Source organism: Lipotes vexillifer, unplaced genomic scaffold (assembly GCF_000442215.2).
Source record: "Lipotes vexillifer unplaced genomic scaffold, Lipotes_vexillifer_v1.1 scaffold225, whole genome shotgun sequence".
NCBI classification, from domain to species: domain Eukaryota; kingdom Metazoa; phylum Chordata; class Mammalia; order Artiodactyla; family Lipotidae; genus Lipotes; species Lipotes vexillifer.
Window position 1 is genome coordinate 2,454,058 of NW_006787630.1, and position 14,122 is coordinate 2,468,179.

The window sequence follows — 14,122 nt, forward strand, 5'->3', positions numbered from 1 at the left end:
GGGGCGGTTTCGGCAGGATGCTGCTGTCTGTTGAAAACATTCCCAGCTGGTGGCATCACAGTGCACAGGCCCGCGTGGGCAGCTGCGTCTGGAATATGCTGTCGAGAGGCGTCCAGACCTAGGAGTCTGGGCCTTCCAGAGTACAGGTCCGGCCTCCATTCTGGGTAGTGGGGAGACTGAAGTCCGAGCAACTGGGGACAGGTGGCAGCTTGAGCTGAGGCCCCTTAAGGCCCGCCGTGGTCTGGGCCCTGAGCACCCTTCCACCTTTGTCTCTGCTTCCTCTCTCCCAAACACTGCTTCAATTCCAACTTTCCACACAGTTATTCCTGCCTCTCAGGCCTTTGCACTCACTTTGATTGCTGCCTGGAGCACAGTTACACCACGTGTGCCTATTCTCATCCTTCACATACCAGTCGATCCCAGAGAAGACGCTCCCTCCTCTGACCTCAGTTTCCCCAACTGAACGATAAGGTGAGGCATGCCTTCCAGGTCTGATTCTAAGGTTCTGGCCCAGCTTACTCCTGAGTGGGATCTCCCTGGAGACCAGGGCTGAGATGCTCCAGGCTCCAGGGATTATTTCATTCCACTTGTCATCAAATCAACTTAGTTAGAGGTGAGTCTGCGCTCTCCACCCCACTCCGTCCCTGGACTTTGGAACTAGTGGGTAAACTGAGGCCAGAAAGAGTGAATGAGGGAAATGTCCAGGAAACACAATGACCCAGCTGACCGTTGGTTCTGCGGCTCTGAGTCAGACGGATGTGGGCCTTCATTCCAGTCTCTCTGACATTCGTGCTGTGTGTCTTTGGGGAACCTGATTGACCTCTCTGAACCTCAGCTTCCTCCACAATAAACCGGAGATAGTAATAGTTCCCTCCCCAGAGCTATCTTTGGATCAATGAAGATTGCGGATAGGAATCTCTAAATTGCAGAACGCCGTCCTAATTATTTGGCGACTATTCCTTCAACAACAACAACAACAAAACCCAGGTTCCGGGTCCTCCCAAAGATGGCTTAGATTCTCGCAGTGTTGCCCAAGCAACGGCTCTGTTCCGCCCCGCCTCGACAGGGAACAGCCAATCAGCGGGCGCCACCGGCGCATGCCCCCCGCCTCCGGCGCCCCGCTGCCCCCTGGGAATTGTGGTTCCGCCCGCGCTCTCCAGGCTCGTGGTCCCTTCGCGGCCGCCGTAGGCGATAGGACTACAACTCCCGGCGGGCGCGGGCGGCGCAGGGGCGTTGCGGCGGCGCGGTGGTTCCGCGTGCTGGCGGCATGTCAGCTGCACGCTGGGGCCGCGGCGTGGCGGGGTTCGGGAGGGCCCTGTGGCCGGCGGGACCCCCCGGCCTCCTGGCCGGGGAAGGTAATGAAGGGGAGTCCCGGAACCGCTGCCCTGCACCCCCCCACCCGCGGCCGTGACCTTTGGCTTCTTGACCCTCGGGATCCAGCTCCCTCCGACCCTTGCCCTTTGCTCTTGGGAGTTCTGGGGAACCCACTGACTCGACCTCGCTTTCACTCGCCCTTGGCCCACTCTCCGGACGGGGGTCGGCGGGGCACTTTGATCTTCGACCCTTGATTTCTTTTGGAGCCCCGTGACCCACTGTTTACGGTTTAGGGTTTTTAACCTTTGAATTGTCTGTGCCTTAGTTCGACGAAACTTTTATCTTCCACCCCACGCCCGTTTTCTTTTTTCCTTTGCCCGTGGTGTCCCCTTCACTTTTGTCCTGTTAGTTTCTTTCCAGTGTGAGACCGGTGACCACTGACAGTTCCCACTGCCTTTAGGGTTCCTTTGCCCCGGATCCTGGATTCCTGACCCTCCCTGTCAGGGCCCTCCCTCCCCCACCCCTGATGCCCGCCTCCTTCAGCCTCCTTGGTCTCTCCTGCAGGGGCCCTTGGTGGCGTCTGGGGCCGTAAGAGGAGCTCGACTGCCAGCCCTTGTGAGCAGGACCGCCGGAAGGACTGGGGCCATGCCGAGCTGCTGGAGGGTGAGCCTGACCCCCGAGGTTTGGGGCCTGAAGCCCCTTCCTCGCTGTCCCCCCGTCGGCAGCGCTGCTGAGAGCCGCCTCCCTGGTTCCCCACAGGGACCCCGGTGAGAAGGGATGTCAGTCTGTAAGGTGGGGTAACTCATGGGGTCCCGCTCTCTGGTGGTCCGAGGGCCCCCACGGTGAAGCGAGTGCTGTACACGGCGAGCTCTTGTAGTTCCCTCGTCCTAGGAAGCAGGGGCTCCCCCTTTCCAGATGAGGCAGTCCCCTTTCCAGATGAGGCAGTCGACGCCCAGATCTGTGGCTGGAGAGACTGGCTCAAGGCCACTCACCGCTGCACGTGCAGAGCTGGGCTTTGAGCTGTGACATGACCAAGCTCAGTGGTCCTGGCTCAGCTTCCTGGGCTTGGGCGCATGATGGGGTCTAGTCGTGGTTATTGTCACCTGGGACGGACAGCCAGGTCCTGGCGGCCTCTGTAGCAAGTGGGGGGGGGGCATCTGTCCTTCTCGCCACCTCACTGTCCTCTCCCTCCCAGATGTCCAGTGCCTCTTGCTTCCCCTCCTGCCCCTCGTCCAGTGTGTGTCCAGCAGCCAGGAGTGGGGTGGGGAAGGCTTTGAAAAACAACACCTAATTTCAGAAAACCCCAAACACGCAGATGTGAAGCCACAGGTCCCATGCGTTTCAAGTGCAACCTTCTTTCGTTTCTCACCCATCTCATTGTTTTAAAGCTAAGCCCAGGGTCTGGAAATCTGAATCACTTCACCTCACTCCCCAGCCTTGAACCGTCCAACTGTTTCCTCTCTCACAGAATAATCTCCAGACCCCCACTGAGGGCCATAGACCTTCGGGCCTTTGCCTACCTCCTCGGCTTCTGGCATCAGGAGCTTTGCACCTGCTTGTCCCGGGTCACCCTCCAGGTGGCTTGGATGCGGCCGCCTCCGAGGGAAACCTGTGCCCACATCCTGCTTCTGCCTCGTGTCCTGCCCGACGCTTTGCCGCCGGACACTCCCACACGTGCAGGGAGGGTCTGCTGAGTCTCTGGTCACTGAGGCTAGGGCCGCGCCTGTGTTTCTGCTCTGGGCCAGCTCTCTCTGGGGCCGATGTTGTAGTGAGAAAGGCGCAGGCAGGAGATGGATACCCTTGATCCTCACGTTCGCGGATTCTGTGTTTGCAAAGTCTTCTACCAGCCGAACTTGTAACCCCAAAGCCGATGCACACCTTCCCAGCTGAGGTGGAGCCGGGTGACGCCCTGTCAACAGGCGTCCTTTTCAGGGTGTATCTGGTGCCACGTTTTTGCATTTTGTGCTGTTCGTTGGTGTTTCTGCAGTTTAAAATGGCCACAGGCCTGGTGCTGGGGTGCTGGGGTGCTGTCTAGTTTCCTCAGCTCAAGGGGGCTGTGACGTGCCTTTTGTAGAAAATCTGCATGTTGGACAAGCTTTGTTGAGGGGTAAGTTGTAGAAGTGTTGGCTGTGAGTTCAATGTTAGTGAATCAGCGATACATAGGAAATAAGATATCTCAGATGAGAACTCACAAAACAGTGTTATGTGTGGACCTGTTGGTGGAAATATGACCACGGGCTCTCAGGAGCCCCGTGTTTGCCTGGGAGTGGTGGTTCCCTGTTCACCAGCTCAGTGGCCTGAAACTCTGTAGAACAGAACTGCCCCAGGTCCTGAGAGCTGACTGTCCGTGAAGTGGCACAGGGCAGCGGCGGGCTGTGAATTGTCTGTGTGTGGGGTGGGGGGTGGGGTGGGCGGGTAATGGCACGTGCAAAGGCCCTGAGGCCATTACGGATGGAGTGGGGGCGGGAGGGGCAGGGAGGCGCCAGCACCCGGGTGGATTTTGAAGGTGGAGCCCTGAGGAGGCGCTCAGGGGCTGCATGTAGAGGGGGAGAGTCGCAGACGACCTGTGACTTTTGGTCAGGCTGGGAAGGACAGAGCTGGTGGGGGTGGGGGTGGGAGAAGACGCAGAGAGGCAGGTTGTGGGCAACACCGGGAGCCTGTTCAGGACGTTGGGTTCGAGTGGCTCGGGTGGATGGGTGCTGGTTGGGTGGGCAGGGCGTGCGTGGCCGACGAGGTAAGTCTAGGGACATTGGCGGTGGTCAGCAGACACACGGGGCTGAGGCCTCTCGCCTCCTGGGCAGCGGGGTCCCCTGACATCTCGCCCTCTGCCCCACAGTGCTCAAGGCGCGGGTGCGGCAGCTGCAGGCCGAGGGCGTGGCAGAGGTGCCGGTGAAGAGGGTGGCCAAGAGGGTGGCCGTGGCTCGAGCCCCGGAGGCTGGCGGCGCCCAGCCACCCAGGCAGGCCCAGGCCGGGGCCAAGGGGGCCGCCGCCACGCTCAGCAGCCGCTGGGCGCAGAAACTGGACAGCGATCAGCGGCTGATGGAGAAGCGCAAGCAGCGGCTGGAGGGGAAGATGCAGAAGCGTGTGGAGAAGGGCGCCTGGCAAAAGCAGCTGCGCCTGGAGCCCCGGCTGCTGAGCAGGAGGCTGGCGAGCCAGCTGCAGCACTGGGAGCAGGGGGCGCCCCGGAGCCCGTGGGAGGAGCAGCTGGCACAGCTGCTGCAGGAGGCCCCACACAGGCTGAGCAGCGAGGCAGCGGCGGCTCCGGCGGACAGAGGCCCCGAGTCGCGGCTGGAGGGCCAGCAGCAGAGGCTCCTGTCCTTCTTTGAGTGCTGCCTGCTCACGGGCCACCTGCCCCTGGCCCATCACATGCTGGTCACCCACCACAGCAAGTCCCCGCAGCAGCGCCTGCTCACGCTCTCCATGTACAACATGGTCATGCTCGGCTGGGCTCGCCAGGTGAGTGGCTGGGCCCAGGGAGCGAGTGCCCCGGGGTCGGAGGCAGAAGCCAACTTGGGGGCACTTAGATTCGAACCCTTGTCTTTTAGCCCCAGGGATCAGGCCTTTGTCTTTTATTGTTTTAATAATTCTTTAGGCTTGTCGATTATGAGTCACACGGGGCCTTCAAAGCAAAGTGTGAAAATGACCAAAAGGGCAGGAAGAAGCTGTGCTCTGGTTCCGAGTATTTCCTTCTGGTTACTTGACCGCGGCTCTGGTGCGAGGGGCGCTGCAGACCCTCCTTGGGGCTGCGACCTCAGTGCTTTCCATCTAGCTTGTTCTTGTCTCGAGTTTCCTACGTGGGATCCTTCTTTGTGATGCAGACATTCACAGCTGTGAATTTCCCTCTGGGAACGGCTTTAGCTGCTTCCCTCTCCCACGTCTTCTGTTTTCACCAGCGATTTCTCCTCTGACCTGTGGCTGCTTAGGAGTGTTGCTTAAGTGCCCTTGTGGTGAAAACTTCCCCAACACCCTCCCTCCCGTGGGTCTGCGACCTCATTTGAGGAGCAGCAGGGAAAGCGTTAGTGCCGGGCAAACAAGGGAAACAGCTGTGTGAAGACACAGGTGCAACTCGCTAAGGCAGGATGGCGGCAGGGACTTCGCTGTGCTGACTCACGCACAGAACGCGGCCCAGAGCTGCCTGATAGCGCTGGGAGGCTCCCAGGGGCTCCACAGCGACAGTCACAGGGGGCTTCTTGCCTGCATTGTCTTTGCAGGAGGGCACTCAGTTCCAGGAGTTAGTCTGCCTTGCCAGGTCTCTGGCCTCCACCGTCCCCCCCACAAAGCGTCCTGTTACGGCAGCATATTTCTGATTAGATGAGCTTCCTGGGGTTGCCGAACAAATGAACACAAACTGGGAGGCTTAAAGTAGCAGAAATGTGTTTTCTTGTAGTCCCAGTGGCCAGACGCCTGAGGTCGGGGCGTGGCAGGGCCGCACTCCCTCTGGAGGCCCCAGGGAAGGGTGCTTCGCGCCTCTGCCAGCTCCTGGGTCTGCGATGTCCCTTGGGCTGTGACCGCGTCCCTCTCGTCTCTGCCTCAGTGGTCACACGGCCTCCTCCAGTGTGACCTCATCCTAACTGCACCCTGTACCTGCAGGGACCCGGTTTCCAAATAAGGCCCTTTTCTGAGGTTCCAGGTGGATGTGTTTTGGGGGCCCCAGGCAGCCAGCCTATGTCGGGCAGGCCTGGCTGCCACCCAGACCTGAGTTTAGTCCCGTTCTGCCACATGCTCCCCGTGGCCACACCCCTCCTTTCCCTCTGAGCCTTGGGTTTCCCATCTTGGGAGGAGTGAGGGCTGTAATCCAGGGCTCCAACCCCATGTGAGTGTGTGTTTAACACCGTGCAGGTTCGAATGCATGTTTTCATGGTGGTGGTGACATTACTGTGTTTGTTTTTCTTTTTTTTTTTTTAATAAAAGTTGTTTCCACTTTTTATTTATTTATTTGGTTGCCTCAGGTCTTAGTTGTGGCTTGCGGGATCTAGAGCGCAGGCTCAGTAGTTGTGGCGCATGGGCTTAGTTGCTCCGCGGCACGTGGGATCCTCCCGGACCAGGGCTCGAACCCGTGTCCCCTGTGTTGGCAGAAGGATCCTTAACCACTGCACCACCAGGGAAGCCCTCCTATTGTGAGTGTTTAGAGGTAGGATAGATGGGCTGAATTTGGACCAGCAGCATCTGGTAGGCCTTTCTGTGACTTTGCCAGTGTTCCTCACCTGCTCCAGCCTCCTGTCCCTGCTGAAGCGAGTATTTAATTTAAACTAAGCTAAGTGGCCGCCGTGGTTGGTGACCACCGGACTGAGCAGCCCCCCTTTCCCCCCACCCCCACCCCGGGCCGTGCAGACAAGCATCTAGGACCCAGTTGCTGGCATGTGGTCTGGGGTGGCAGCAGCTGTCAGGGTGCAGGACACATGGTGGGGTGCTGGGAATGCCTCTCCCTGGAAGGGTGTGCGGCATCTCTCCTGAGCCACCAGTGGGCTGGAGGACAAACGGCAGGGGAGGTTGGCGGAGAGGCCTGCGTGGAGGAAGGAGGCCCGGTCGCCGGGAGACTGGGTAGAGGACCGGGCGGGCAGCAGGGAGCGCCGTGGGCCCAGCTGGGGCCTCCCTCCGCCCACACCGCCCCCCGCAGGCCCTCACCCCGCTTGGTTCCCCCAGGGCTCCTTCAAAGAGCTGACCTACGTGTTCTTCATGCTGAAAGATGCTGGCCTCGCCCCGGACCTGCGGTCCTATGCGGCTGCCCTGCAGTGCATGGGGCGCCTGGACCAGGATGCTGGCACCATCCGAAGGTGGGTGGGTCGCTGTGGGGTGGCCTGGCTGAGCTGGGGGCTGGGATCCCTGGGGCTCCCCAGGCACTGGCGCCGTGAGCCGGCTGTGTGTGCCCTGCAGGTGCCTGAAGCAGATGGCGCAGGACGGGCTACAGCTGCAGGGGCTCTTCACAGCTGTGCCGCTGAGCGCCGAGGAGCGGGCTGAGCTCCTGCGGGCCGTGCGCAAGGCCAAGCCCGCCTTCACCCCCCCGCAGCCGCCTGTGCCCCCGCCCCAGGTCAACACCTCACCGCTGCTCCGGGAGATCTATGCCAAGGTGAGCTGGGGCCTGTGGCCTGGCACCTGCCGGGGGCGGGGGGCGCGGGGGTTGTCGTCTCCGAGCACGTCGGCCCCTCCCCATCTCTCCTGGTGGGGTCGGCCCCACCCACCCCCATGCTGGCGGGAGGGAGGCTGCTGTGGGGGGCCCATGCCGCACCGTCCTCGGTTTCCACGTGGCGATGCAGCCGTGGGCCGAGCGTCGGGGTGTCGCAGGGCCTGTGTGCCCTCCCTAAGACTGGACAGCTAACTCCGCAGGCAGGCGGCAGGCAGCGGGTGAGGCCACACCCACCTCCCAGGGTGGAGTAGAGCATGACACCTTGAGGAACTGGGTTTTTTCTTTTTACTGGGACGTAATTCTCCTATTCTACAGTTCACCTTTTAAAGTGTAATTCAGTATATATATATATATATTTTTTAGTATATTGATCTCTACGTAATTCCAGAATATTCCATTATCCCAAAAGGAAGCCCGTCCCCATCAGCAGTCAGTCCCCAATCCCCCCCCAGCCACCGCCCTTCCTCACCTGCTCCAGCCTCCTGTCCCTGCTGAAGCGAGTATTTAATTTAAACTAAGCTAAGTGGCCGCCGTGGTTGGTGACCACCGGACTGAGCAGCCCCCCTTTCCCCCCACCCCCACCCCGGGCCGTGCAGACAAGCATCTAGGACCCAGTTGCTGGCATGTGGTCTGGGGTGGCAGCAGCTGTCAGGGTGCAGGACACATGGTGGGGTGCTGGGAATGCCTCTCCCTGGAAGGGTGTGCGGCATCTCTCCTGAGCCACCAGTGGGCTGGAGGACAAACGGCAGGGGAGGTTGGCGGAGAGGCCTGCGTGGAGGAAGGAGGCCCGGTCGCCGGGAGACTGGGTAGAGGACCGGGCGGGCAGCAGGGAGCGCCGTGGGCCCAGCTGGGGCCTCCCTCCGCCCACACCGCCCCCCGCAGGCCCTCACCCCGCTTGGTTCCCCCAGGGCTCCTTCAAAGAGCTGACCTACGTGTTCTTCATGCTGAAAGATGCTGGCCTCGCCCCGGACCTGCGGTCCTATGCGGCTGCCCTGCAGTGCATGGGGCGCCTGGACCAGGATGCTGGCACCATCCGAAGGTGGGTGGGTCGCTGTGGGGTGGCCTGGCTGAGCTGGGGGCTGGGATCCCTGGGGCTCCCCAGGCACTGGCGCCGTGAGCCGGCTGTGTGTGCCCTGCAGGTGCCTGAAGCAGATGGCGCAGGACGGGCTACAGCTGCAGGGGCTCTTCACAGCTGTGCCGCTGAGCGCCGAGGAGCGGGCTGAGCTCCTGCGGGCCGTGCGCAAGGCCAAGCCCGCCTTCACCCCCCCGCAGCCGCCTGTGCCCCCGCCCCAGGTCAACACCTCACCGCTGCTCCGGGAGATCTATGCCAAGGTGAGCTGGGGCCTGTGGCCTGGCACCTGCCGGGGGCGGGGGGCGCGGGGGTTGTCGTCTCCGAGCACGTCGGCCCCTCCCCATCTCTCCTGGTGGGGTCGGCCCCACCCACCCCCATGCTGGCGGGAGGGAGGCTGCTGTGGGGGGCCCATGCCGCACCGTCCTCGGTTTCCACGTGGCGATGCAGCCGTGGGCCGAGCGTCGGGGTGTCGCAGGGCCTGTGTGCCCTCCCTAAGACTGGACAGCTAACTCCGCAGGCAGGCGGCAGGCAGCGGGTGAGGCCACACCCACCTCCCAGGGTGGAGTAGAGCATGACACCTTGAGGAACTGGGTTTTTTCTTTTTACTGGGACGTAATTCTCCTATTCTACAGTTCACCTTTTAAAGTGTAATTCAGTATATATATATATATATTTTTTAGTATATTGATCTCTACGTAATTCCAGAATATTCCATTATCCCAAAAGGAAGCCCGTCCCCATCAGCAGTCAGTCCCCAATCCCCCCCCAGCCACCGCCCGCCCCCGCCCCCACCGCCAGCCCCTGACAACCACGCAGCCACTAACTCTCTGTCCGTGGATAGGCCTGTTCTGGACATTTCCCATCAATGGAATCACACAGTGTGTGTCCTTCTGTGTCTGGCTTCTCTCACTGAGCATTGTGTTCTCAGGGTCCATCCACGCTGTAGCGAGTGTCAGGGCTTTCACCCCTTCTCAGGGTTGAGTGATGTTCCCGTGTGTGGAGGGACCACGTTGTGTTTATGTATCATCTGTTGATGGACACTTTGGTCGTTTCTAGTTTTTAAGCATCGTGAGCCGTGCTGCTGTGGCTGTGGACAGGTCTTTGTGTAGATGTATGTTTTGGATTCTCAGTGTGTGGGGTTTTGCTATTTTTAATTTATCTATTTTTGGAAGGGTCACATGTTCACACAGTTGCAAGTTTAAAGAGAAAACAGCAGCATCCGGGGACTTGCGCTGTCTTCCTGGGCATCCTGCCCGCCTGGCAAGGCCAGCAGATGCTGTTACACCAGCATCGTTGTCTTAACTGTCCTGGGCCCTGCTCTCCCCGCAGCGTTAAGGATGGATGATTTTCAGGAGACTTGGGAAAATGACTGTGATTCTGCCAGGGGGGCGGGTGGGGGTCCTGGCACGTGTACGGTGGGCAGCTGCTTTTCTTGACCTCGGGTGTGGATGGAACCCTGGAGGACTCAGGTCGAGAGGTCAGGCACCGGGACCTCACCACCAGCCTGTTGCCACCAGCAGGATCCCGCTGTGTCCTACCCAAGGCTGCACTTGTCCCTGAAGGAGCTGCAGGGCCTCTTCCAACAGCAGCTTCGCGTGGAGATGGCCAGCACCGTCACCGTGGAGTCTGTGGAGAAGGTTCCACTGCTGACCAAGGAGGTCCTGCATGCGGTAAGGGGCTGGCGGGTGGGCCGCTCCGGCCGAGCTAGGCGTCGCCTGCCTGGGCAGGGTCGCGTGGGGGAGGCCGGCTGCACGGCAAACCCCCCCGCCCCCCCTCCCCCGCCACTGAGCCAGGCACTGCCAGGCGTCGGGCTGGGGCCTCGCGGGCTGCGGGGTTGGGTGGGCACGGTGATGACTCCTTGTGTACCCCCTCCCCCCAGCGGAAGACCCTGGCAGACCTGCGCACCCGATGGAGGACGGCGCTGTACCGGGAGCTGCAAGAGACCAAGGAGAGCGAGGCCCACGCTGCTCGAGAAGGCCGCCTCTCACTCTTCCCGTACCTGTGCCTGCTCAGCGAGAAGGAGGTTGTGAAGATGCTGCTGCAGGTGCGCGCGGGGCCGGGGGAAGGGGCTGCTGTGGGTGTGCCTGCGGGTTCTACACGGAGCGCGGGGCTCATGGCGCTCGCTGCCCTCCAGACCCTGCAGGCGCTGCCCGCGCAGGGAGAGTCACTTCTCTTCCTGGCGCACGAGCTGGGTCTGCGCGTCTTCAAGAGGAAGCAGCTCAGAAACGAGGTGCAGGAATTGGAGCAGCGCTACTCCAAGTACCTGCACCTGCTGGCCTCCGACACCCAGGTGAGGCCCAGGGAGCCTGGGTGGGGAGACCCAGGCGTTGAGCAGAGGTCCCCTCCCCTCTCTCCTCTCCCCTTTCCTGAGGCGGCTGGATTTGCTCCCAGACTCCACCTCATTTTCCTCACCTAACCCTGGGATAGCAGTTAGCTCACCCCTCCCTGGGGGTGGGTGGGGGTCTGCAGCTCTGCACCCAGACTCTCGTCACCCTGAGCCACCCTCCCGTTCGCAGGTGGCGGAACCGTGCCTGCCACGGCAGCACTGGGAGGCGCTGGGGGTGCCTGAGGACCCCCACGAGCAGCCCTGGCCCATGTCAGTGGTGGTGCAGCTGGGCAAGCAGCTGGCGGAGGTGCTGGTGCGGGCCGCGCAGATGCCCAGCAGCCTGGCAGCGCCCCGGAGCCCTGGCACACTCATCCCTGTGCTCTACCACGTGTACTCCTTCCGCAGCTTCCGCCAGGTGGGCCACCGTGGGGACAGGCGTGCGAGGAGGCCGCGGGCTCCGGGTGGTGCAGGGCCCCTGGGCCACGGTAGGGTCCTGCCAGAATTCTGCTGTGGCCCCAGACCTGGTCTCAGGGTCAGGGCATCTGAGGGGACCCCAGGGCGCCCCTCCACGGCCTTCGGGGCAGCCCCCGACCTTCTCTGCCTGCCCCGCCCCCAGATCGGGATCCTGAAGCCTCACCCGGCCTTCACGCAGCTGCTGGAGACGGCGGCAGAGCGCACACTGACCTTTGAGTCGACGGACGTGCCCATGCTGTGCCCACCACTGCCCTGGACGTCGCCCCACTCAGGCGCCTTTCTGCTGAGCCCCACCAAGATGATGCGCTCAGTGGAGGGCAGCCAGCAGCACCAGCTCCTGCTGGAGCGCTGCCCGCCTGCCGAGCTGCACGGCGCCCTGGATGCCCTCACCCAGCTGGGCAACTGTGCCTGGCGGGTCAACGGACGCGTGCTGGACCTGGTCCTGGAGCTCTTCACTGACAAGGGCTGCCCTCGCCTGGGTGTGCCCGCCCCGCCCTCCGAGGCCCCCCGGCCACCTGAGGGCCGTCAGCCTCCCAAGCGCTGCTTGCTGCCCGAGGTCTCGCCTGCTGAAAAGGCTGAGATGCGGCGGGAGCTGGCCCGGCGCCTGAAGGTGGCACGGGAGATGCAGAGCCTGCGCGCCGATGCACTGTACCGCCTGTCGCTGGCCCAGCACCTGCGGCACCGCGTCTTCTGGCTGCCGCACAACATGGACTTCCGCGGCCGGACCTATCCCTGCTCACCGCATTTCAACCACCTGGGCAGTGACCTGGCCCGCGCACTGCTGGAGTTTGCCCAGGGCCGCCCACTCGGCCCCCACGGCCTCAACTGGCTCAAGATCCACCTGGTCAACCTCACGGGGCTCAAGAAGCGCGAGTCGCTGCAGGCGCGCCGGGACTACGCGGACCAGCTGATGGAGGACATCCTGGACTCGGCGGACCGGCCCATGGCGGTGGGTGGCGTGGCGAGCACGGCAGCTGGGCCCTGGCCCCTGATCCCTGACCGCCTGGCTCTCCTGCCCACCGCGGCACCCACCTCAGACCCATGCAGGCACCCCCCACCCCCTGCTTCTTCCCAGGCACCCCTCTGCTTGTCTTTCTCTCTGTCCTGGGCCATCAGCAGCCTCCCATGCCGCCCTAGGCCTCCCTCCAGGCCGGCCCCTCCCTGGTCTATCACTCCTGTTCTCTCTCCACGCCTGTCCCCACGACACCTGGACCCACCCAGGAAGTGCCCCCAGGCTGGCTCTGACCCCACCGGGCCTGGCCTCACCCAGCCCGCTGCTTCCTGCAGGGCCGCAAGTGGTGGATGGAGGCGGACGAGCCCTGGCAAGCCCTGGCCTGCTGCATGGAGGTCGCCCGGGCGGTGCGTGCCCCCGACCCCACCGCCTACGTCTCCCACTTCCCGGTTCACCAGGTGAGCTGGGGGACTCTGGTGTGGAGCATGCCCTGCCCTTGTGGGCCCCTGCCAAAGGTGTCTCGCTCGGGCTGAGGTGCCGAGGGATGGCACGGGTGTCTGGCACCTGTCCATCCCACTCTGCACAGGCTGGTCTTCCCACGGTGAGCAGCTTGTGCAGGCACGTCCCCCCCCTGCCCTTTCTGTGCCTCGGTTCCGCTTTGTGGGGTCTGATGCCCGCCGTCGTTGTGGGAGGTCCAGGGAGCTCGCCTTGCCCCACCCCTCGCTCCCTGCGCCTCACTCTTCCACCCCTCGCCCAGGATGGCTCCTGTAACGGCCTGCAGCACTACGCCGCCCTGGGCCGGGACAGCGTGGGGGCCGCCTCCGTCAACCTGTTGCCCTCGGACTTGCCGCAGGACGTGTACAGTGAGGTGGCTGCAAAGGTGCGCACCCACCCCGCCCCCGCTCGCTCTTATCCCCCAGACCCACCCGGGTCTGTCTTTTGAACACTGGGCGCTGTGGACCCCACTGCCACGGCCGCCAACTGTCACGTGACCCGGCAGGCAGGGTTCCTGGGGGACGTGTCAGAGGGGCCAATGGTGAGGTCCACGGGAAGAGAAGGAGCCTCGGGGTGGGGCGCTTCGGGGTGGGCAGGGGGCCCCACCCACTGACCCCTGCTTCAACAGGTGGAGGTGTTCCGCAGGCAGGACGCCGAACAGGGTGTGCGGGTGGCCCAGGTGCTGGAGGGTTTCATCAGCCGCAAGGTGGTCAAGCAGACGGTGATGACCGTAGTGTACGGGGTCACCCGCTACGGGGGCCGCCTGCAGATCGAGAAGCGCCTCCGGGAGATCCACGACTTCCCCCAGGTGCGCGGGGCCGAGACTCCAGATCCTGCCGGCCACTGTCCTGTAGCAGGTGGCCGCTGGGCAGCAGGCAGTCCTGACACAGGGTCTTGTCTCTGCCCACCGTGGGGTCCTCCAGCGGGGCCCATGGGAGCGAGCCCACCCCCTCAGAGTGCGCGAGGTCACTGGCCCAGGGCCATCAGGCGTTGTGGAGGGAACCTGGGCCCCGCCCACGCCCTCCCCTTGCCCTCTCCCCAGGACTTCATGTGGGAGGCTTCTCACTACCTCGTGCGCCAGGTGTTCAACAGCCTGCAGGAGATGTTCTCGGGCACCCGGTCCATCCAGGTGAGGCCTCATCCTCCCCCTGCCCGCCCCCCCGGCCGTGGCTCCCCAGACCCGGCCCCCCTGAGCCCGGTGTCCGTCCCTGCAGCGCTGGCTGACCGAGAGCGCCCGGCTCATCTCCCACACGGGCTCGGCCGTGGAGTGGGTCACGCCCCTGGGCATCCCCATCATCCAGCCCTACCACCGTGACTCCAAGGTCATGGTATGTGCAGCCCCGCCCCCGCCCCCCACCCCCCACC

General features: G+C 63.0%; 1 protein-coding gene across 2 annotated transcripts in view; it reads left to right on the top strand.

Annotated features, from left to right (window-relative positions):
• Positions 1 to 1,263: 1,263 nt before the first annotated feature.
• POLRMT (RNA polymerase mitochondrial) overlaps positions 1,264 to 14,122 on the top strand; it is a 14,918-nt gene continuing 2,059 nt past the window's right edge. The window contains exons 1-15 of one of the 2 annotated variants that reach the window (XM_007460419.1): positions 1,264 to 1,355; positions 1,879 to 1,977; positions 4,151 to 4,770; positions 6,958 to 7,088; positions 7,189 to 7,381; positions 10,031 to 10,180; positions 10,390 to 10,554; positions 10,645 to 10,800; positions 11,027 to 11,251; positions 11,453 to 12,259; positions 12,598 to 12,720; positions 13,020 to 13,142; positions 13,386 to 13,565; positions 13,800 to 13,886; positions 13,972 to 14,094. In XM_007460419.1, the coding sequence (XP_007460481.1) occupies positions 1,268 to 1,355; positions 1,879 to 1,977; positions 4,151 to 4,770; positions 6,958 to 7,088; positions 7,189 to 7,381; positions 10,031 to 10,180; positions 10,390 to 10,554; positions 10,645 to 10,800; positions 11,027 to 11,251; positions 11,453 to 12,259; positions 12,598 to 12,720; positions 13,020 to 13,142; positions 13,386 to 13,565; positions 13,800 to 13,886; positions 13,972 to 14,094 (3,270 nt within the window). In that variant the 5' untranslated portion in view covers positions 1,264 to 1,267. The remainder of the gene's footprint in view (positions 1,356 to 1,878; positions 1,978 to 4,150; positions 4,771 to 6,957; positions 7,089 to 7,188; positions 7,382 to 10,030; positions 10,181 to 10,389; positions 10,555 to 10,644; positions 10,801 to 11,026; positions 11,252 to 11,452; positions 12,260 to 12,597; positions 12,721 to 13,019; positions 13,143 to 13,385; positions 13,566 to 13,799; positions 13,887 to 13,971; positions 14,095 to 14,122) is intronic. The other variant, XM_007460420.1, reaches the window with a different exon arrangement.